The sequence below is a fragment of the Corvus moneduloides genome, chromosome 6 (genome assembly GCF_009650955.1).
Source record: "Corvus moneduloides isolate bCorMon1 chromosome 6, bCorMon1.pri, whole genome shotgun sequence".
Classification (NCBI taxonomy): domain Eukaryota; kingdom Metazoa; phylum Chordata; class Aves; order Passeriformes; family Corvidae; genus Corvus; species Corvus moneduloides.
Window position 1 is genome coordinate 25454716 of NC_045481.1, and position 24037 is coordinate 25478752.

A 24037-nucleotide genomic window follows, 5' to 3' on the forward strand; every position below is an offset into this window, starting at 1 on the left:
TAAATCACAAAAACAGTTTAGAGTGCCCAGCATGGACTAAATACAAATGATTTCAAGCATGTCAACAGATATGAAATTCTTAACAGTGCTTATGTTCGATTTATAAATGTCACAGTATAAAGCTTCCATAAAGTATTTTGTAAAAGTTTGTAAAAACAAACAGAATCTATACAAACAAACTCTCAAAAATCAAAAGAAAAAAGTGAAGATCCAAAGTTTTTAAAAAGCTTTAGGCCTTCTGATTATTTAAAAATATTTCCCTGTGCCATTTGGTAGATCAACAATTCCAACAAGACTAGAAAATCAAAAAGCGAAACAACATAAAAGATGTTCACTACCACAGATCATTTATTTATACACTAAGTTAAAAAAAATGCAAATATTTAATTACAAAATGTTTATCAAACAACTGTATACATACAGTTCATATTGTTAAAAGCCAACATGTCAATCGATACTTTATGTACATTTGATTTATAATGTCATACAATTGTAGAAAAGCATCACTCAGCAGAAACTGATTTGGCATTTGGAAAGTACTTACCACCCTGCACTAGAAGAGACGATTAATTTATATGTTACAATAAAAGTATTTATTTGCTGTGATCATTTAAAGCAAATTGATGCTTTTTTTTCTCCAAGAAGAATCATCATAAGTGGAGATTAAAGTGCACGTAACAATGCATTAACAATTCTTCAACAATCCCATCTACCATTCTAGATGCTTGAAGCACATCACAGTAACATCAAGGATTTAGGACTTTCCTCTGTGGCTAAAAGAGCAAGACTTTAAAAGACATTCAGCTTCCTAAGCTGCATGAAATACTTCCGGTGTACAATAAGATGAAATGGGGTACAAAAATTTTGAAAATAATGTTTGGTGAAAAACTCAGTGTGAATTCTCCCAGATATATGATTTCTGGGGAAATATTTTCCTTTTCTAACAAAAATTCATCATATTTCATACAACTGTGGACCAAACATGCAGGCCATGCAACAGCATTTATGTAACCATCCCCGCAGTCGTTCTTTGAGGGCTACATGTAACACAGGTCGGAGCAACACTGTCTACCTTATGCATAAATTTTGCTGGCAATCAAGAAAAAACATCACCAATGATTTGTCTGCTATAGAATAGGGTCCTACACTAGAAGAGTGCTCTTCAAAAAATATAGTTCAAAATATTGGCTTTGTCTCATTACAAGCAATACATTAAACCTTACAAAATATAACACAGTCAGTACTAGCAGAGCTGTTGAGGACAATAATTTTAATAAATCAGTACACTTTGGATAAAAGAATGCTTATGCATGTTACAATCTATTCAAAAGCAACAGCTGAGCAGGCTAAATTTACATCCACAAGAGAAGCATGACACAGTCACTGAAAATAAAGTGAGTTGCTGGTAATTATGGTTATCATTTTTTTCACACCAACTGGTCAGCAATGGAAAAAGAAGAATTTTTTTTTTTTCCATTTTACAAATATGGTAAGTTTTGAAGCATTATACTTGAAGAGCATACTTCATATCTTAGGCACTGGACCCAATTTAGAGGCAAAATGTCTGTTAACAGGATTTACTCTCCTCAGGTTTCTGAAGGCCGTCCATACAAAGTTTACATACAGCACGACCGATACACATTAGATACTGCTGTATATATATATATAGGAATACAAAACACTATTAAATACAATTTTCACCCCATGGCACATCATGCATGGCAACACCACTTGTTTCATATCCGGTGAGCAATGGTCAGTTGTGGTTATGCTTTATTGAATATTTTCCTTTCTGTAGCTGAGAAATATACAGCTTAGACTTGCTTCCATCCGGTCTTTTAAACCAAACTTCATCATGGTTAATTGTTGTAATTATGGCACTACAGAAAATGAGGGAAGAAGGGTCAGGGGAAGAAAAACAAGAAGAATTTAGAAAGCTTATAAGCTAAAAATAACCTCAAAACTGCAGCTGTATTTCCACACAGTAAATGAAAATATACATTAGTTCTAAATGCTAGGCCCCAAAGATACTGCTTCACTCTAAGGATAGTTTTAACAGAATCCCTTGGCAACTGCAAGTGTCTTTAGTGAAGGTAGCTATCTATTTTATTCTCTTACAAGAAAACCCTAACATGTACAAATATTTTAATTGTTTAAAAGAACAACAGTCACATAGAGAAAACACAACAATAAACCACCCATAGTAAAAAAACAAGAAAAGCCTTGAAATTACATCGAATATGAAGTACTTGAAAAACAGTTGAACAACCTGAAGCCACAATTTAAAGCACAAAATGTCTTCAACTCTTACTCATTATACCAAGCCCATAAGAAATAAATTGAAAACTGATTTACCAACTCACTGTTAAACGAGCCCTGTTTTTATGCTTCTTGTGGTAACCTTTAACACAAACAGTGAACAAAATCCCTTCCCCACACCCCACAGAAAAAATATCATTTAAAGTAGATTGATGGGGAAAACAGAAAGGACAAAACCAAAGATTAAAACAGTTCATAGAATAAAGATCTATTGCTTACTGAGCATGACAATTCCCTCTAGTCTTAGAAGTTGCTGGAATCTTGAAAGCCCAGGAAAGCTCCACTGCACGCTTGCCCTGTTAAGCATCAGCTTTTGGCTTTTGTCAGACACTAGATACTAAGATCTTTACTTGGCCCAGTATAACTGCTATGTTCTGCTAAATTAATTCCAAGTTTTTTAAATTTCAGACACAATCTATAGTTTACTAAAGTACCTTCCTGTTTCAGCCCTGAACAAATACCAAAATCACCAAAATTTGCTCCTCTTCACAACACACAAAGAAAAAGAGAAACAGCCAGTTCTACAGTAAACTACTGATATATGAAATTAAAGTCAAGTTTCCTGAGTACACATGCCTATTTAATCAACACTGGGCTTAGACTTATTTGCCCCATTCAGTAAAAGGTAAGATACACATTTAATTTTAAATACACTCAGACTCTTAGAATTTACAAATATTATCCATATAGAGAAAATACATTTAAACGTTCAACTGAATTTGCACTCTAATATTTAGACTGTTCCCAGGTAGAACCTTTCTTAAGAGAAAGAAATACCATTAAAAAGGTCCAATTCTTTTCTTTCAGACCACTAATCAACAGAAAACAACGCTTATCTTAAACAGTATAAAGTGTTTTTCCATAATTAAGTATGAATTTCCATAATTAAGGTGAACTAGTAAATGTTACTGAGGTGGCAGTATTTCCACATAGGCCTTACTCTTCAATGCCATCATCCTAGTTATTGCTTAACATAAATGGACAGAGCTGCATAAACTAAATAATCTTTACCTTGTAGGACATTCATCTTTCTTATCAATGCATATCGTCTGCCCTCGTCCATACCACTCGCCGTCATAATAGAGTCTTCCTTCTTCAGATCTAGCACTATGTAGATGCTTTTCTAATTTGACAGGTGCTAAATTAAGTAATAAAAGTGATTTAATATTGACTTCACAGAAATCAGTTAGGTGGTTAAATACACTTTCATCACGTTATTTACACAGAATACACATTTTTTCCAACAGTTCGCCTCCTAATAATTGCATGGAAACTGGAAGCAATATACCTTTTTATTTCCAGCCAGATAATTAAAAGTTATATTTTAATTTTCTAATAGAAACTATCACCTACTTGCCTACTGTCCCTTTTCCTCCTTACTCACCTCCAAATATGTGATTTTACTTAGCACGAACATGCTTCTCACTTCAGTGCCAAATATGAATACCCCTCCTTTCCCATAGCTCTGCTTTTTCAGGGTTGTAGCTTGAAGTCAATTTGAGCATCTTTTGAAATGCACCTCTAAGGTCCAGATGCTCTCAGTTTTCTGCTTAACCTTGTGCAAACACTGGCACAGTTTGCTCATAGGAATTGCTGTAAACCACTGTTGGAAGCCTGAGTTTTTGATGCTAAATTTCTAGAATTTGTGTCAACAGAAACAACAGCAATCAAGCTACAGGTATCAGCACCTGAGAGAGGGGAAAGACAACAGCCACATCTTCCAGCTACTTCACCTCATCCTCCATCACTATACCAGTACTATAATAAATGCAATCTGCCTGGATGCAGTTTGCATCATTCCACATGGCAAGTTCTGTCTTATGAAACCAGACTATATTTACTTACGTTCTGGCTTTACCCTGTGCGGCCCCAGCGTAGCCATTGCCTTGGAACACAAAAGAAAATTAAAGCTAGTCAGCAAGCATAGTCATTTTTTCTTAACTGCCAGCTTTAGTTGTGAAGTAACGTGCAGTGGTATTTACTCTTATATGCAAGTATACACTTGCATTTACATGCAAAAAACACAATGAGAATTCTAAAATAAAAATGTGTTCAATGGTGACTCGGTAGCTAAACAAAAAAGCATTTTGAGGGTGAAAAAAATCACCTTCTTTAATAAGTTTTGATTTCAAGTAACTCTGAAGTTTTTCTAAATTAAATCCTCAAAATTGCTCTTACGTAATTCTGTCAAGAAAACACAAAATTACATTAACTCATTCTGAAAAACAAAATGCTGCATGAACAATCTAGTCTTTTAATTTATATGTTATAAGCTCACAACTTACTTCATGCAAGCTCCAGATCACACATAGACTTGAAAAAATAAAAAAGCACTCAGGAGTTTTTGGGGGTTCACTTCTTTGTTTGCTTTTTGGGGTTTTTTTAAATTATTTCCAAAAAAGGCAAAATCCCTAGTAGGTCCTGGGTATGTTGCTCTTGTTTAAAACTATGTAAAACTACGGAAAAGAACTCAAGGGAAAGATATTTTATGTCTGTTCCTCTGAAGCAACAGAAAGAGAAAAGTCAGAGAAGTTCTCACGTAAAGGTCACATTTTACTTCTTGTTTAGGAAATAGGTACAAGGTAAAAAACAGGATAGAAACTGACTCAGAGCCAATTCCTCACCAAGTTTTTGAATTCACCTAAGTAGTTTGCTATTCCATAAGCTGGGATGCACTAGGATACTAGGGGAAGCTTTCTGACTGCAGGTGCCAGGCAAGGATAGCATTTCATTACAGCAAGATCCTTCAACAGTCTTACAAAGATCTAAAAAAGGCATTACGCAATTAAAAGATGGATGTATTTTTTCAAATATATCAATTGATCAAACAAATTTCTTTTCCTATAAACCATGATTCTATTACAATCTGAGAAAAACACAGCTTCCCATTTTATGTAAAAATATGTAAGAAGAGGTCCAAGGACAGAAATCTTCTTAAAATAGAAAACTTACTATATGAAAACACGCCATATGAGATACATTTTTTAGAATTTTCATATAAAGCAAAATCCTACCAGACTATCCTATAACAGTTTCTATCCAATTAGGCTAGACTATGAGAAAGCAGATCCACTTAACACAGGCTTTAGGCTTGCTTTTTCATGGAAAATTATGGACTCCCCTTTTTAGAGATATCCTCTTGCACACCTTTAATGGATTCCTCTGTATGATTTAGGTAGAAGCAGAAGAAGTAGCAATAACACAGATTAAATTGAAAGGACTAACTGACTACTGAAGAAATAAAAATCTACTTAGTATTTTGACCATGTAAGAAATCCAGTTACATATTTTTAAGTAACAAAAGGACTAGATATGAACCCAACTAAATCCACAGTCATTGGCATTCATCCTTTCATCTTACCTTCCTTATTGTTGTCCAGTCTTCAAGTATATCAAGGTCTTGTAACATATAAACTATATACGGGCGTGGAAATGTTAGGGAAAACTCTTTTAAACAGAAATAATAAAAATATTCCAACTGTAGAAAGATATTAATAGCTCTCTTCTGCCTGTCTTTCACACAAAGAGTACCCACATGAAGTAAAAGCTCCGTGCAAACACATCCATCTTTGAATTATGCAACCTAGAAATGCACTTTAAGAATTATTAAAAGAGGTAATAATAGCATGTAGATATTCAGACTACAGGAGTTCAACAAAGGAATAAGATGAACAACTGAGATATAATCATTCCATTCCTAACAGTTCAAAAATTATTCTATTCACAATAATTCAAATTACAATTAAAATTCATTGCAATTTCAACGTACCACTGCAAAACAGCACCTACACTAGTATCAGCTTAAATGAAATAATTATTTTTACAGTACCCTGCATCATATATCTTAGAAAAAAAAGTATGGTCAGCACCACATATCTGAATATCAAATATCCAAAACACAGGAAGTAGAAAGGCAAAGCCCCCTTCCTTAAACTATCAACTGCAAAGTAAAAAATGTGTATTAGAACAATACATGAACTTCAAATCAAAATTCCATATAGTACAGCTATTCCACTACAACAGTCTTCACTTTTTACTTTGTTTCTCCCCATTTCATCTCTGAAAAACAAGTTTAGAAAAAGGTGCTATGGATGTTTAAAAAAAAAAAATCTCCTAAAATGGACACCAAGCCTAAACTTAAAATTCCATTTGAAATTTTAAAAATCTTAAACCTCTTTCAAATCTGTTTTTCTCTAAATAGCAAAAAATTACAAATCAAAAGACATGTAAAATGTCTAGGTATTTTCTTTACACAGATCTGACAAGTTCATAACTATTTCTAAACGACAACCAAAAAGAACAAATTCACTTACTTCACGACTGAAAGGATTTTCAGCTTTATAAACTGCGTGAAATTGCTGAGATTTTATACTTAACACTATATTAGTATTTTTGGTTTGGAATATACTCCAAAATAGCAAGGTAGCTCATAATTCACAGAATCCGATGCTATTTTTATGGTCAGTTGGTGAAGCTCAAGCGGCCTAACTTAATTCTGCTTTTGTCTTGTAACTCTATTTTTCTTTAAGAGTTAGAAAAATCAACTTTTAGAAACATTTTCTACATAAAACTAGTAGCTAGGTAAGAGAATCTTAATTTCAATTTTCATAATGGGATGTGCCAACATGGTTTCTCTAGTCTGAATTAGAATAATGTCTGCCATGCAAAAATCAGTTTTGATAATTCATTATCACTTCAACTTGATATTAATCACACATGTAATAAAATTAGCTAGAAAACTGCAAACACTACCAGAGAGAACAACGATTTCAGTAAAAGGATATCTGATACAACAACAGGTTTCTTCTTATCTGGGCTAAATGGATCCTTCCTTTTCTTCCTGGACTGGAGCTCATCATTCCATAATTCTGAAAAGATATAATAAGAACATGCTATGAATCAGAAACATTTACATGTTTAGCTCTTTTTATAGCAGAAAACATTGTCCAAAAATGAAAAATAACATATTCTGGTGAGATGCTGCTTCTGAACAGAATAAAGGTGTTACATGATTATGTAGGCATAGATTAATACTCTCAAAACACACAAGGGATGCTGACAATTATTAAAGCAAAGTTTGATTTAAGTTTAAATTCAACCCTCTGCCTGAAGTCTACAGCTGAATAGCATTCTAACAGATCACCTAAAACTCACCAGACATACTATGTGTACAGTCAACTAATCAGTAGCCAGCAGAAGATTAAAAGCAAACAAATTTTAAAAAAACAAACTGAATTTCCATCCACCTGAGGTAATGTCAATGCTATGTCTGTCTTCTTCAAGTCTTCTAATCTTCTCTTCCAGTTCACTTTGCACAGTATCATACAAGAGAAGCTTCTCACTCTAAAAAAGCAAGATTGCAGATCTTTACATTACTAAGTTCAATAATCTAAATATTGACAATTTAAGGCATCAGTGGAAGAAACGTAAGAATAGATTTTCCAGAAGCCACCAAGCATATCACATCTCCCTGTATCCACTTCCTTAGCATGAGATCCTAGCTCCTTAAAGACAGCACACTCACTTAGCACAAGAGAAAATATAATTACATATTTATCAACTATTGGTACCAAGAATAATTAAGAGCATGCAGCTAGCTCTCCAGAAAAACTGTTTGCATTTTGACACAAACACAGTATTTTTCTTCTGTATAGAAAAGATTTATTCACAACGGGTAACTGTAAAGTAGTGACATCTATGCCACCTTCCATTACAAATTACAAAAGCTAATGTCTTCATGGAAAGCTTTTTATAAAGCTACCTCCTATACTAAATTACACAGTACCTATACAGAACAGTTACTCTTTTAAAGGCAGCGTCAAAACCCACTGAATTCTCTAAAAGAGTAACTTGGACTTAAGCTGAGTTTCAAGCCTCAAGGAAATACCTTTACTGCTCTTTCATAAGCTTGCACATTTCCAAAAATATGAGTAGAAAATACAGCCAATTGTTAGATTTTAACATTCACTTTCAGTGAGCAATGTCTTCAACAACTCTGGAAAACAGAGAGCTTGGACTTACTGAAAAAACAGCATAAGCAGCTCAAGCCACTGCATCCAGATATCTGCTACTGTGTCTCTGTCAGAAGCTGCAGTTCCCTACAGCCAAATGAGCAGATGTCTGCACCTCAACTGCTCTTGCCCACAGCAGAGCACAGTAACAGAAACTTACTTTTACCAGTGTTCAAGCTAGTTTTCTGGAATGAAGCAAATCAGCTGAGGAATGGACAAAGAATCCTATTCCACTAAATGTCTGTCGTGCTTACCATTCTCTTCAAGTTACAAACTATGCAAATTCTAAAAACCTCCTTTCACATATTTTTCAACCCCTCATTATAAAAAACATTTCCCAGGTGAATTTAAAAGGCAGATGCCTCTTTATGTGTATCTGAGGTGCCAAATGAGTGTTACCTCTTCTGAGATCATTTTAAAATTCCATTTTAAAATTAAATAGCATTTGTGTTTAGACGTGTTCTGCTTCAGGTAGCTGGTAACCAATAAGGTGTGAAAAGCTGTTACAGGCATCAGAGGCATTCTTGCTGAATGGTTATACTCCAGTGCAACAGTGATTCTACAAGCAGCATTTCTGACTTAATAGAGCTTTTTCCCCCCAAGAGCCTTTTATTGGATGGTGAATATCTGAATTCCGAATGTTTCACATAACAGCAAAACAAGGGACAAAGACCACCTTAAAGAGGAATAATACATAGCCAAAGCAAATCATTCAATCATGGATAAGAGACCCTGCAAGTCTTACAGGATTCTGTCAAGCCTCAGGAGTATCCACAGGAACAAAGACAGCTAATAATGAGTCATCCTTCATAATACCTAATTCTTTCCCAAGGCATCAAGAAAATGGAAAGCTTTTCAGAAGTACACATGCATATTCTTGCTTTATTGGTATAGTAGGAACCAGGAATTCAGGAATATGGTGAACCACTCAGAAGAAAACACCTTTAAGCAACTGTAAGGGGGCTGAGGAGTACTATGATGAAAAACTCAGGATCTAAGCAGCTATGTACAGCATTGGACATACATGTACTTGAGTGTTTGTACTACAGTATCCAGCATTTAGATATGTGAACAGGAATATTTATGTTCAAGGAGAGGAATATTATTTTTATTGTAACTGCTTTTGAAATGACAACTCTATCACTAGCTGTCTAATGCATCTCAAAAAGAATCCTTTGGTTTTGTTATTAAAATGTAAGGTGTTTCTTGCTAAAATTATGTCACATTTATTTAATTTCTTGGTAATCTTTTTAAAACAAAGGTTAAAAATCATGTGGGAATCTATTAATAAGAATTTGATAATGAAAAATAAGAAGACTTAGCTATATATATATATATGCAAAGCCAAACTAATAAAAATCTCTCCAACAACTTCATTAACAACTCAGACACGGGACTCAAAGAGGACTAAGCAAGCTTGCCAACAACACTAAATTGGGAGGAACTGTCAACTCCCTCAAAGGCAGAGAGGCCCTGCAGAGAGATTTTGACAAATCAGAAGGCTGGGCAATTGCCAAAAATGAAGTTCAAAAAGGACAACTGCTGGATCCTGCATCTGAAACAGGGTAATCTTGGATGTACAGACAGAATGGGGAATGAGATGCTGGAGAGCAGTGCCATGGAAAGGGACCTGGGGGTCCTGGTCGATGGCAAGTTGAACATGAGCCAGCAGTGCCCTGGCAGCCAGGAGGGCCAAGCGTGTCATGGGGGGCATCAGGCACGGCATTGCCAGGTGGGCAAGGGAGGGGATTGTCCTGCTCTGCTCTGCACTGGGGCAGCCTCACCTTGAGTCCTGTGTGAAGCTTTGGGTGCCACAATATAGGACAGATATTAAGCTACTAGAGAGTGACCAGAGGAGGGTCACAAGGATGGTGAAGGCTCTGGAGAGGAAGCTGTATGAGGAGCGGCTGAGGTCACTTGGTCTGTTCAGCCTGGAGGAGACTGAGGGGAGACCTCATTTTGGTCTCCAATATCCTCACAAGGGGAAGCAGAAGGGCAGTTACCAATCTCTTTACTCTCATGATCAGGGACAGGATTTGAGCAAAAGGCATGAAGCTGAGTCAGGGGAGGTTTAAGTTGGATATCAGGAAAAGGTTCTTCACCCAGAGGGCAGCTGAGCACTAGAACAGGCTCCCCAGAAAAGTGGTCCCAGCTTGTCTGAGTTCAAGAAGTGTTTGGACAACACTCTTAGACACATGGTTTGATTCTTGCATGTCCAGCACAGGGCCAGGAGTAGATGATCTTGATGGGTCCCTTCTAACTCAACATATTCTACGATTCTAATTTTCAGATGCTTTGAATAAACTCTTCCATGGGCTTAAATGTTACATGGCAATTGCACTCAAATAGCAAATAACTAAAATAATAAAAACATGCACTGAACCTGAAAAGCATGACAGACAGTAAAGTTAGATGAGATTAGCTATCAATGTGAAACATCTGGCACAACCTCACAGTGTTGTCGAGAGGCTTGAATTTCACATTCGTATTTGTTCTTCACAGATTCCAGACAAAGCTCTCTATAGATACCTGTAATCAGACAAATTACAGCAATATTACTTTCTTTAGCAAATATCCAACTTCAGAATTCTATTTTAAGACTGCCTGCAAGTCCCAACACATGCACATAGTGGAAAATACAGATATATTACATTAGGCACTTAGAGTGGCTGGCTGCTTTAAAGAATAAAAGTAAGAACAAGTAAATCCTTAATTCTGAAGATCTGAGCAAAACTAAATGATATTTTAACTCCTTCTCCCATCAGTCAAAAAGTACACCAGTAGTCATACTAACTTTAGAAAATATGTCTATTTCATATTTCTGATCGAGCTATCCTGAATATCATCAGTTTCCAAATTTAAGTACTAAATGGCCTCTTCTATTTTCTAATTAGAGTTTAAAATAAGGTTTTGGGGTTTTAAAATAGCTAGAAAACTGATTGAAAGAAAAGGATTTTACAAATTAGTATTTGGAATAATACTTACTTTATAATACATGACCTTAATAAATTAAATTAATTAACAAGACTGATCCATTCTTAAAAATAATCACCTTGTGATACAAAGGATACTGATTCTAAGTATTAGGAGCATTCTTAGACATTTCTGAAAATGTGTCCACTAAACAGCTGAAAAAAATCTGAAACATATCTGAAATGTAATACCCAGCAAGCATAGATAAAACTTCATTTAATATATTCAATTCATTCAACACAAAATATTTAAATTACTTCAGATTAGAAACATGAGGAGTTAAGTTTGCACACACAGTAGTGGTGTCTTGCAACTGAAGAACTTTCAAAATCAACTTCCCTTATAATTCAACTGACTATAAATGAACACAGTACTAGAGGAACAGTATTACTACCAGCACTTCCTCTGAAAAACAAACCACAAAGTATTACGTCAATCACCTTTCCACAGTGAAGCTATTCTAGAATTCAAAATGTTATTTTCTTACATTGCTGTTATGTTTCTTTTATTTTTTTAGTATTTAGGGCTGACTGGCATATTTGGGTCACTGTTTACTTGCCTGAAATTTAACAATATAGGTATCAACAGTTCTAGAAGAAACAGTTGTTTTTCTGACTTGCTATAATAGCCAAGATCCACATTTTGTTTGAATAGTGCCTTAGAGAGCTGAGGAACAGAAGTTTCTTTTCTACCACAGATGTAATTATATCCAAGGTTTAGCTAAATATAGTTTAGTTTGGGGTTTTTTTTCACCACTTCCTCCCCTCTCTCAGGTAACAGTAGGTCCTTATTGGTTACCTGCTGGAACTCAAGTCCTGCTATTACCAACTTCTGTCAAGGCTCTCAAACAGTAAAAGCAAATAAGCCAGTTCTGCAAGCTCTTGCCTTCTCTGGAATAATTTCATCAAGTTTATTCAGTTGGGGATGAAAGCGAAATAACCTCCTGTTTTCTAGTCACAACTTCAAGAAAACTTGAAGCTGGGCTTTTTTTACATTGAAACATGGCTCTTCAATGCTGCTGAAGACCAATCAGGAGAATGTGTAATATGCTGCATATCCCATACCCACCTACATGAAAGCACTGATGGACAGCCACATTTAAAACTTAAAATCAAAAGCCTGGATTAAGGTTGCTTTTATAGCAAACCTTTTTGCAAGTTCAACTGAGATCCTTCTGCAAAGCCCAAGTGGGCTACTTAGGACTAATCATGTAAATTTGGGCTGAGAACTTAAAACCCAGAAATGCTGGGTCAGCAGCTGGGAAAAAGCATTCCAGAGAAGACCTGGAGGGAAAGAAATGCAGTAGATCAAAAGATTTCAAATTCTCAAAGTCAGAAGTACCAATGAAGACATACTGAGTAGTACTGAAAAAGCACTAGTATTATAGAAAGTATAAGTTGGTTTGTCATTTTTCAGTTAGCCTGCACCACATTTCTGCTAAATTTTTTAGAAAAGACACTCGTATAGCTTCTCTGGCTACAGAGATCACAGGTGTCTGTCTTTTGGCTCCCTGACAGCCTATGTTAGGTAACCCTTAGCTGAATCCTCCTAAAGGAGTCAAGCTGTAACATGAAACAAATTTAGGGAAGTAAAGTAGGGAAGTGCAGAACTTTGTCTTCCTATATTACCATTCCATATGGTTATATGGTTGTATACAAGAAGACGAATATTCTTGCCGCCTTCTTCTGAGCACAAAAGCCCGTCTAAACATTAATTTTAATAATTAAAATTGAGCTTAGAGAAAAGCGCCAAGGACAAGAGGTTTTTCCTCTTTCCCTAGACAGAACAGAAGGACAGAAGCAGAGGAGTAGAAGAGACACAGACTAGAAGATCAGGAAAAAATGTGATCATATTAGATAGTAAGCATGTCATGAGATAGCACCAACATATCTCTTCAACAGTGACCATTGTGTAGACCTGATCCCAAACCTTCTGGCTAAAAAATCATTAGCTTTTACTCAGTAATTTTGTGCTTACTGCACAAAGACAGGCAGCTGTTAAATGAAAGATAAAAAAAATATCTACTTTTAGCGTGATGTTATCAGGCAACGTATGCACGGAGGTAAGCAACATATTCATTTTGACTTAAAAACCGCCTAATATTTAAAATTATGCTACAGAATTTCTAACTTTAAAACACACTCCTTCAACAATTCTGAAGAAAAGAGAAGATTGACCTTAAAACGCATAGCAAGTTTATACTTTGGAACAGCAATACTCATTTTGCATGCCTACCTGCCACCTTGGTTCGGATTTGCATATTTTCTTGTAAAGCTGCCAATGGTTCTAAATATTCAGGTGCTTTTCCAGCTATGACCTCTTGTAGCTTTGCATCCACTTGGCTTAATCTTTCTTTGTAAAGTCTTAAAATAATAGGAATTATTAGGATTTTATTTAAAATAGAACAGAAGTTAGAATAAATATTTTTAAAATAACTATTTGTCATCCCTTTATTAATGCTATGGAACACTGAAATAAAATGAAGATTTGCTAGCATTTAAATTTTGCAATACATCTTTTCTTTTTGAACAACAACATTATTCATGTCTATTAAGCCTTTCTGAAAAGCAAATGCAAACAATCAGAAGTGCAGAAAGTCAGGATAAAATTAAACATATCTCCATCTCTAAGGAAGAAGAAAAAAAAATTGTACATCTGTTAATAATATGACATAAATCAACATGGAAGGGGACACAAAAAAGTACTACAGTATGTAAGAACAAATTGGGTTATGTCATGAGAAAGACAAGTTTGTGGATGGAAACAATCAATCATTCACGTTTCTGTTCATGTATCTGCTCCCCTGCCATCATAAACCAAGGAAAAAGAGATGCAGGCACTTAATGAAGCAACTCTCATTTCATCTCCTGTGAAAATCTACCTGTTGCATACGATTATAAATATCATGAGATAATTTCTAACTCACATATTACAGTCCTGCCAAAAGGAAGTGTAATTAAAATATTTTTATTTTACCTGAAATTCAGTCATTCCATAAAAGCTGATATTTGCTGGCAGACAATGAAGAAATCTGCCTGCACTTTGAAGAATTTGATGTAATATCAATTACAAACATTTCAATCTCAATAAAGGTCTGCTTACTTGTAACTGATAGTGTTCCATGTTAGAATCATCAATATAACTAACTTTTCCTGTTCTCATTTTTCACTTTGCACCCCACAATCAAAAAGTGTAAAATTAAAGCAAACATGTACAAACTCTGTTACGAACACATCAGATGTTATCTGTTTACACAGACATAAACAGACGTCCTCGGGACAAGGATGCTGCTTTTTACTTATTTAAAGTGCACAGGTTAAGTAATTAATTAGACAAAATAAAGTTCATTTATACTGACACATCAAGACCTCCTTGAGAAATAACTGCCTGTTCATCTTGCCACCACCTTGCTCATCCTCTTACTTTGACTTTAGCTAGGTTAGGTACACACATTTGCACTATAGAGTTGTCATCAGTGATCACTGCCCTCCCTCTTACCTGCAAGAAGTTAAGGGTATGATATGCACAACCTGTCCTGCAGTCAACTGACATCGCCTGCAGCTGATCAAACCCAGTTTGCTGGGCTTAACCCTTGATGAGCATGCTGTGCACATGGTGGTTAACACAGAGCTGCAGCAGAATTATTTAGCTCGAACATAAGCCTGGGTGCACAGTGCACATGACTGGGTCAGTCACTAAAGTTTGATTACATAGCACTAAGTACCAGCTACATAAGAGCAAGCAGCTATGGACTGGGTGCTGTCAGCACTTGGTACCATGCAGCAGCTGACGGACTACAACTATTTATCCAGTACTTTCAAACAATGATTTGTCTAAAGTGCATAAATGCTACCAAACCACTGTAAATGCTACTTACAACATCCAAATTCAGTTTCCCTGAAATGGATGAGGAGGCAGACCCAATCATTACATCATCTCCGCTGTTAGGTGCGACAAAAATCCCATTGTTTATGCATCTTTTTCTACTTCCCAAACATCATCACCTCCCTACTCACAGCTACTTCTCCCTATAATCCTTCTTCCACCATTCTAATGCTCTGTTTCCAGTATTTCCACCAACTGTTCTTCCAGCCCACACAAATACCTCTCTCTCAACTAACCAATGTGTCTACACAACACCTTCCTCCATATACCACAGCCTTACCACTTCTCAAATACCATTCGTAAGCCCTAAGCCCCCAAAAATACTTGCTTCCTTCCTCTCAAGACCACCCTCTTTCATATTCACTCCTTAAAGATCTGTTTCCACAAATTGTTTTCAGTCATCCAAGCTGTCAAACAGATGGAAGAGTAGGGCTGAACTCAAAAGCTGACAGTTTTCCAAATGCCAAACCAATCAGTGCCAACTGGCTTCAGTACTCATCAGCTGGCTGCATTTCCCAGGTTTTCCCATGCTCAGCCCAAAGAACAGCAGGACAAACAGTCCTCTCTAGACACTATGGCAAGGAATTTCTTGTTGGGCAATTCTTTCCAGACCCTATTATTTCCAGACCTCATAGTGTCCTGTTATGCAAAGCAAGTTATATATCTCTGTTTTGTAGCAGAAAGAAGTATCTCACAATATAAATAAGCATCTGAACCATAATAACAACTGACTAAGTTTTCAATTAAAGCATATGCCCAAGCACAGACCAGGTCTTCTCAAAATTTCACTTAACAGTTACCAAATTGCCACCAATTTAAACCTTGTCTGTGCATGCATGAAAACAAATTTAACTTCACATACATTGCTGGAGCTTGTCCAAAGAAGGACAACGAAGCTGGTGATGGGTCTACAGCACAAGTCCTGTGAGCAGCACCTGAGGGAGCTGGAGTTGTTTAGCCTGGGGAAAAGGAGACTCAAGGGGGATCTTACTGCTCTCTACAACTACCTGAAAGAAGTTTGTAGCGAGGTGGAGGTCAGTCTGTTCTACCTGGTAACAAGAGGCAGGACTAGAGGAAATAGCCTTAAGTTGCATCAGGGGAGGTTTAGATTAGATATTAGAAAAAAATTCTTCACAGAACGGGTGTTCAAGCATTGAAACAGGCTGCCCAGGAAAATGGTGGAATCACTGTCCCCAAAAGTATTCAAAAATATGCATAGATGTGGTGCTTAGGGACATGGTTTAGTAATGGACCTGGCACTGTTAGGTAAATGGTTGGACTTCATGATTTTAGAGGTCTTTTCCAACCTTAATGATTCTATGACACAAACGATAGGCTGTAATACAAACGACAATCACTTTTGAATAACTCTTCTTTTAAGTAGGTCTTTATTAGCTACTTATGCAGGTATTATGGCAAACTACAGACTGAGATAACAGTATTTTTATTTTATCTAGTAGTGGTATCTGGTTTGCAGTAATCACAAGAAACTTTCATTAGTACCAACTATAAAAACTACTGCTGAAAAAAAAACCAAACCTAATTTCTTACTTAGCAAAGACAATGCACTTAGGTCTGTCCCACATATATCAAAGTATGAGAATGATATTGAATGAATAAGTAATTAAACAAAATCTCAAATTTCCCTAAAATCACAATTCCTTGGTTCTACTAGTGAGTTTGATGCAATAGACCCAGACTAGTCCTTCACAGGAACAACATTTCAAAACCATCCTTACAGCAAAACAAAAAATACATGAATATATAGAAGTATTCTGCTGCAAGTAATTTCAGAATTCCCAGTTCCTACTCTTCTCCAAAAGTAGCATCCACATATACAAAAGACAAGAAACACCAGCTGCACGATATTTTCATGGAATGGATCCTCAAATGAGGCACTTGAAACATTAAAATACTTACTGATCTTTAAGGTCTGTAAACTGCTTTTCAAGATTGGACATTTCGTCTAAACATTCCATTCTTCTTCTTTCACAGTCCTCATCATCCATTTCTAAGAATTTAAAAAAAAAAAAAGTTAACAATGTAATATATAACCAAATAAACTGGATATTTTGTTTCTAGTGAATGTGAAAGAAACCCAAATTATAGCCATGAGCAGTTTCTCTCATATTATTATTATTCTCACAAAGCAGAATATGAGAAATCACTTGGCACATGAGCTACAAAGTTAGAAACCTCGATATAATTCTAGAATAAACCCCATAAACAGCAATTCTTCTTCCTCAAAACAGGAAACAACAGCACTGTAAGACCTCAAGAGGTGTATTTCATGCCTGATAATACAAAGAATACATAAGAATGCATGAAACAGAAAAACTAAACAATGCATATCACACCAGATGAAAGACACTGTTAAGTGTGAGCTGTTATCAGCCACCACTGAAAATTCAAGTGTATCCTGGGTTAGTACAAACAAAAGCAATCCCTGGAATGCAAGCACGGTTCAGTGTTACATTTGTCATATAAAATTCAAGATTTGTTTTATTAATATTCTTTAAAGAAAAAGTAACACATAATTTTGAAACAGGTTTCATCCTGTCCAGTTGGAAAAGTTCTTTGAAGTTGAAATATTAATGTAAAAATATCTGCTGTTCATTTTAATGACCATTTGAAATTACTCTAATGAAACATTTCTTAACCTGAAAAGTCTAGAACATTGCAGATACTTAACTTTCTATGCTTCTATGCAGCAAGAGTAGTTAATATTAAACTCTTCTCACAGATTTTAATTTATATTCCTGAATTTTTTTCTTAATTTACCTAGGGAAGATAAAGCAACAAAAATATACAATTTTTTGCCAAAACTTTTGACACTGCCAGTGAAACATCTGATGTTACTAAGCATCAGTTGTTACCTCCACTGGCCTTTCTTAGACAAGAAAACTGAGAAACTGTGATAAAAAATTCTTGACTCCCAGAAGAAGAGAAAAAAGAGACTTTGTTAAGCCATATTCAAAAGTCAGATACATGAAACTGCTTTATAACAGCAGTATCTGCAGGAATTAGCTCTCTACAGTTACACTACAACTGACCCATTATCAACCAGTAGAAGGCATGCAGAAGGAATGGCCATGCACTCAGAACTGTGACTGAACTGGTGCAAACAGGCCAAATGCTCGAGAGAAAGCACTGTCCTAAGGAGCCCTTACTTATGTAAGCAGTTACTCTGATAAGAAAAACCCTACCTCCTGACAGAAAGGCAAAGTAGGATCCTAAACTGAGCAGGAATCACTCTTTTAGGCTATAAACAACTCTGAGCTTTTTGCTTCCTCCTCACTCACAACATGTTTAACTGCTTTATGCTGTCTCCTACACCAACTACAGAATGCAGTGTGCAAGTCTCCATTCTTATTGTTTTGCAAAACAGTATGGCAATTTGTAAAGCTCATGAGGTGAAAGGAGTAGCTTCAGGGCCACTAGCTACTTGAAAGGATCTGATTAAATCAGATTGTCAACTCAGACCTCTCAATATTTGAAGCTCTCTGCACTTAACTTCTTCCTGAAATCATCACAAGCTTTTAAGACTAAAAACGACACTAGCCTTCTCTGCCTGGATATGAAAACCAGCAGTCAGCACAGAAAGATCAGTCAGTATTACAATGGCATCTATGAGTCCAAATTAAAGACCCAGTGCAGTCTGTCATACTACTGTTAGTACAATCAAAAAAGACAGTGTACAGAGTTTTAAAACACAATATAACCTGGAGCATTTGAAAGCAGAGCAAGAAAATTTAAAGACAGAACTTTAAAAAAATACATTGAATGGGGAGGGTGGGGGAAGAGCATATCAGGCTGTTAAGAGATATTATTTATATTAAAATATTGTTCTCAAAAGTCAGGCAGAACCATAAACCCAAAATAAGGCTGAAAATCATATGAGAGAACAATGTTTTATTTGACTGCTTAACACAATAACCAAGCCAAAATCGATTTAGCAACTTATAATTTGGCCAGATTTAGGAATGTGGCAATCATATTACTCAGTTGTCTAAAGCATTTCTGTGCTACAAAACTAAAGCTTCTTTAAAATTTGACGGTACCTCCCTGTAAAACCAAACAGGAGCAAGCACTGGGATACCTACAGTTTTTCCCCTTTATTCTCAAACATGCTTCAGATGTGTTCTGCTATGCTTTTGATTCTAAGTATGTTTTAGTAAGGAGTTCATTGATAAGCTTTTCTTAAATTAACGTGGATTTATTTTATTGTTTGTGTATGTTTAGGGAGTACAAAGCAAAGAAAGCTACAACTGTAACCCTGGCTGAGGATCAGTGCACACCCACTGCTGGAGCAGAAGGGGACTGCATCTTACATTTTAACTTGCAACTTGTGTTGCAAGGAAATTGCTATTCATTGGCATCTGAGGGCATAGATGATTTTCTTGTAGATAAAGAAATAACACATAGCTCTCTCCAATCTCCTCTCAGCTGCAAATACCCTCAAAAGTCTTTGATTTTCTGCCTTGCAGTCTACATTCTAGCTATCATTCATACTGAATGTCAATTCACATGCCAAGTTGCTCTTCAGTTGTTTCATCTTTATTCTTCCTCCAATAAGATTCATAAAATGATGAAGATTTTCAGAGTCCTGAAACATCTTTAATTCCCCACTTATGGAATTTCTTCATCACGACCTTAAACAACATACAGACTATGTAATATGTATGCATTGCTGAAAAGGTAAAATGTTTTAAGATCAAATCTCATGGCTTTCCAATTGAAAATTTAAATGACAGGAGGTGGAAGATTGCTCATTTCTTATTAAAACAGTTGCTGATAGGCCCATCCTGTCTCAAAACTTCAGATTTACCACAAAGTTTCATACTGCAGAAAGTATTTAGGCTACTTTTAAACACTTTCAAAATCACAGTTGTTTTTTCCTACCATACTCAAGCAGTCCAACACAGTAATTAGGGCAACCTGGTTTAAAGATTAAAAAATCCACACAGCAGTTGAAATGTAACAGCACCTAAAATAGCTTTTTTTAATAAGCTGTGGCCTGTATAAAGTGCTTCAAAAAATGGCCAAATTCTCCCCTGGGATGGTAAGCATAACTTGTGGCTTTTTTAATTCATCTCTAACAAACTATTCTATACCCCAGTCAATAAAACACCTGTACTAAATACATAAGATCAAAATGAACAGGATAGATAGAGTGCCAGCTCTCAAGGACGAGTCATGCTTCCTCTAACTGCACCTTTTGTACTCTCAGGCATCTACTGGAGAAAAAAAAAACAAAAACAGAAGGCTGAATGCAAGTTAAGCAAATGACAAATTTAACCAAAAAAAATCTTTACTAATTTCAGTTATGACTTATTTCTTGGGGTGCTAATCATTTTAAGTCTGTAGGAACAACATGCTTCCAAGGAGTATGTTCATATTGGTCAAGACACTGAGACAAGCATGTAATTTTCTGTAATCATCACATTTTAAGTGCTCCCTTAAAATCATTTCTCCATGGAATGCAAAAGAAATTATCTGGAGAGCTTCTTGTATTGTTTTAAAGAAACACGCACAGACTACATTCACTTAGAACACACTCCTTCCTAATCCCAGAAGAAACCAAGATAAGGACAAAACCATATAAATATTTGCCTTCAATAAAAATCAGCCAAAGTGTCTTAGACGTCAAGTAAACTTCAAAGTTTTCTTTAAAAATAGCAAATAACAGAACTACAAACAGGAAACAAGACAAATTTTGAAAAAGAGCAAACTTCAAGGCTGGAACTAACAGAGACAATTCTCTCTTCACTAGAGCCAGAGAGTTGGGAGAGAAAAAGTTAAGTTTACATATGTTATACCAAACTCACTCCCTCATACAGAAAATTACATTTCCTCAGACATAAATATTGGCTAGAATAAGAAATTAAGAAAGGGCATTCCCACGTGGTATCTAGCTACAATACAAACTGGAAGGCTAAGATCAGGCAAGAAAGTAGTGGATTTTGTTGCAGTGCTGCTCCTGAACCTCATCAAAGAGACCTTTGCAACTCTGTGTCTCACCCACCTACCACCCGTTAAGGTTGTATACTCCTCCTTTTTTCTCTCTCTGTTTTCCCCGAAAGGTGTAACTTCATGTATCAGAACTTCTTGAAAAGCTATCTCCATTAATTTCTTATCCAAAATACAGTATTCCTTTTTCAGGTCCTGTACAATTCTGACAATAGAAGAATTGAAGCATGCTTTCATAAGTCACATCTCAAAGGAATAGCGCAAGTTGCTATGCAAACAAGGACATGTACAAGGATATATCCAAATCAGGTATGCTTTTCCAACACGATTACCTCCAGCTGCTTGCCCTGGTAGCCTCACTCACGTTTTTCTTTTTTCCAGCATAACCACCAGCACACACAGATGCTACCTAGTTTAGGTTTCACCAAAACGAGCCAAGACCATTTGAGCACATCTTTCTGGCCCTGTTTTCCAACAGAATCACTTTGAGAGAATGGGGGTAAAGAAAAACTGATCAGCCTTCCCCAGTACTGGATCTGTAATTGTGTCAGGGGAGGTTCAGGTTGGATATTAGGAAAAGGTTCTTCATCCAGAGGGTTGTTGGGCACTGGAACAGGCTCCTCTGGGAAGTGGTCACAGCACCAAGCCTGACCGAGTTCAAGAAGCATTTGGACAAGATTCTCAGGCACATGGTGTGATTCTTGGGGTGTCCTGTGCAGAGTCAGGAGTTCATCTCAATGATCCTTCTGGGTCCCTTCCAACTCAGCATATTCTATGGTTTTAATTTGGTGATATAGGGGCCTCAGCACTAAATCACTACGCTGCCAGAACCACATGTCAGGACTAGGACTGGCCCTGGTCCGCATCCATATCAGGACTTTTCTCACTTCACTAACCCTGTCCACCTTCCTTTCCAACCACCGGCTTGCATCTCATCACTAGTCAAATAAGGCACCACAAACTTCTACCAGTTATCACCTGGAAATATGTTTTACGATCAAAGACAGAAAATAGTAATTGCAAGGAAAGCTTGAACAGATAATAATAACCTTCTTAATAACACAGTGTAAATTGAGCATAGTAAAAGGAATCCTTTTAAAGATTGATTTCAGCTACTAATGTAATTCAAAATCTACAGTCCAGAGGAAAGCTACGGAAAAAGGAAGGAACCTTCAGCTGAGCAGAGCCTGAAGCGATCGGCAAAAGAGGCCAGTGGTATTGACAGGGCTTCCAATATCCCCTCAAAGACAGGTCTCAAAACACCTAATTGAAATTCATGAACTTGCATGGAAATACGTACTTATATGTACGTACACACTTGTTCATGTATGCACACGCCTTTAAGCGCAGACCTCAGCAAGGAGTCCCTCTGCAAGGACGCACTCAAGCCCAGCAGGGCACAACCCACAGCTCTTCCACGGAGCGGAGCACCGCGGCCCAGTCCGCCATGGCCAGTGCCAGCCTGCTGCGGAGCCGGCGGCTCGGGGCTCAGCGGGGCTCCCTGCCCATGCGCCCCGCCCCGTTCCTGCGTCCCGGCCGGCGGCCCGAAGAGGAGCCGCTGAGCCGAAGCAGAGGCTGGGCCGGGGCGGGGTCACGGGGGGGAGGGGAAGGGGGGGTGACACCGACAGCCACCAGAACCGGGGCGGAACCGGTGTGCCCCGGGGCAGCACCGGGCGCTGAGGGAGCCGTCGCGGCGCCCTCTCAGCGGCGCTGCCTGCGGGTGGCCGTGGTACCTGAGCTGTCCCCCTCCTCGGAGACAGACGAGCTCTCGGTCTCCTCCTCCTCAGAGCTGCTGCCCTCGTTCTCTCCGTAGTCCACCTCCATCTCATCGTGATTATTCTCCTTCTTCTCCCGGGAATGGACCGGCATCGTCCCCGCCGCTGCCGTGAAACCCCGAGCCCGCCCTTCCCGCCGCCGCTCCGCCGCTACCACCGGCCGCTCCGCCCCGCCCGGCGCCTGCGCGCCCGCCCATTGGCCGAGTCCCGCCGCCGTCCGGCGTCACCACGCGTGCGGCGTTCTGGGAATTGTGGTCCGCCCTGAGAAAAGAGAGCTGGCGAGGCGCTGCGAGGGGTCGGGCGCGTAGCGGGGGTTCCTCGCGCCCCTCTCCCGTCTCGGGACACTCACAGGACTGCTCGTCACCGGGAGAGGCTTCGTGGCGGCCGAGCAGAGTTCGGAGCGCTTTGTACCTGCCCGCGTCTCGCGCAGGTGGCCGGCCGAGCGAGGCTGTGGCCCTGTGCGGCGCCGGGGTTCGATCGTTGCCGTTCCGGGCCGGAGTAGCGGAGGGACGACGCGGGGCCTCACGTGTGCCCCCACCACCTGCCTGGTTCCTATCGAGGAGGAGCATCCTGGCAAGACGTCCCTTATGGCTCGGATCTCAGAGGAGAGAGGCCCTTGGGATTATTAAGGGGAAATTCTTTACTGAGGGTGGTGAGGAACTGGAACAGGTTTCCCACAGAAGCTGCGGATGCCTCATCCCTGGAAGTGTTCTAAGCCAGGCTGGATGGGTCTTTGGAAAGCCTGGACCAGTGGAAGGTGTCGCTGTCCATGGCAGGGGGCTTAGAACGAGATGATCTTTAAGGTCCCTTCCAACCCAAACCATTTTATGATTCTATGAATAGTGGCCTCCCCAGCAAAACTTGTTTCTTCCCATTATATGCTGTCCTGTAATCAGTGTGATATGCTTTAAATTAAATCAGACTTAACTAAAGCTGACAGCTGTCCACTGAGAGTGGATAAGAGAAGGGACTAAACAGATACGCTGCAATCTGTGCAGGGTTGGGATAGGTTTTTTTTGGCTTTGAGTATCAGTACTTTTCTGTTCATTTGCCAATTGCTGTTAATTGTGCTACAGAAGATGTACTGAATACAAGTGACACTTA

The 24037-nt window shown here is 37.9% G+C and overlaps 1 protein-coding gene and 1 long non-coding RNA gene across 2 annotated transcripts; one reads left to right on the forward strand and one right to left on the reverse strand.

Annotated features, from left to right (window-relative positions):
- Positions 1 to 326: 326 nt before the first annotated feature.
- BRMS1L (BRMS1 like transcriptional repressor) lies at positions 327 to 23104 on the reverse strand. The gene is made up of 10 exons (XM_032112415.1): positions 22892 to 23104; positions 17109 to 17199; positions 13539 to 13666; positions 10780 to 10859; positions 7566 to 7662; positions 7104 to 7187; positions 5681 to 5745; positions 4165 to 4204; positions 3331 to 3457; positions 327 to 1880 (listed from the first exon to the last, which is right to left on the reverse strand). Exons 1-10 carry the CDS (start codon positions 23025 to 23027, stop codon positions 1757 to 1759), a joined length of 972 nt encoding a protein of 323 aa, XP_031968306.1. The 5' UTR covers positions 23028 to 23104; the 3' UTR covers positions 327 to 1756.
- On the forward strand, positions 10226 to 11368 carry LOC116445610. The gene is made up of 3 exons (XR_004240822.1): positions 10226 to 10328; positions 10499 to 10502; positions 11357 to 11368. It is a non-coding gene; the product is annotated as an uncharacterized LOC116445610 (long non-coding RNA).
- Positions 23105 to 24037: the final 933 nt, after the last annotated feature.

Excerpts from the sequence above, each read along its gene's own strand:
- BRMS1L (XM_032112415.1), bottom strand. The coding sequence starts at position 23,027 with ATGCCGGTCCATTCCCGGGAGAAGAAGGAGAATAATCACGATGAGATG. Across the intron at positions 5,746-7,103 it reads GAAACCTGTTGTTGTATCAG|GCCCGTATATAGTTTATATG; the intron begins ATATCCTTTTAC and ends TAACATTTCCAC. Across the intron at positions 3,458-4,164 it reads GCACAGGGTAAAGCCAGAAC|CACCTGTCAAATTAGAAAAG; the intron begins GTAAGTAAATAT and ends TACTTAATTTAG.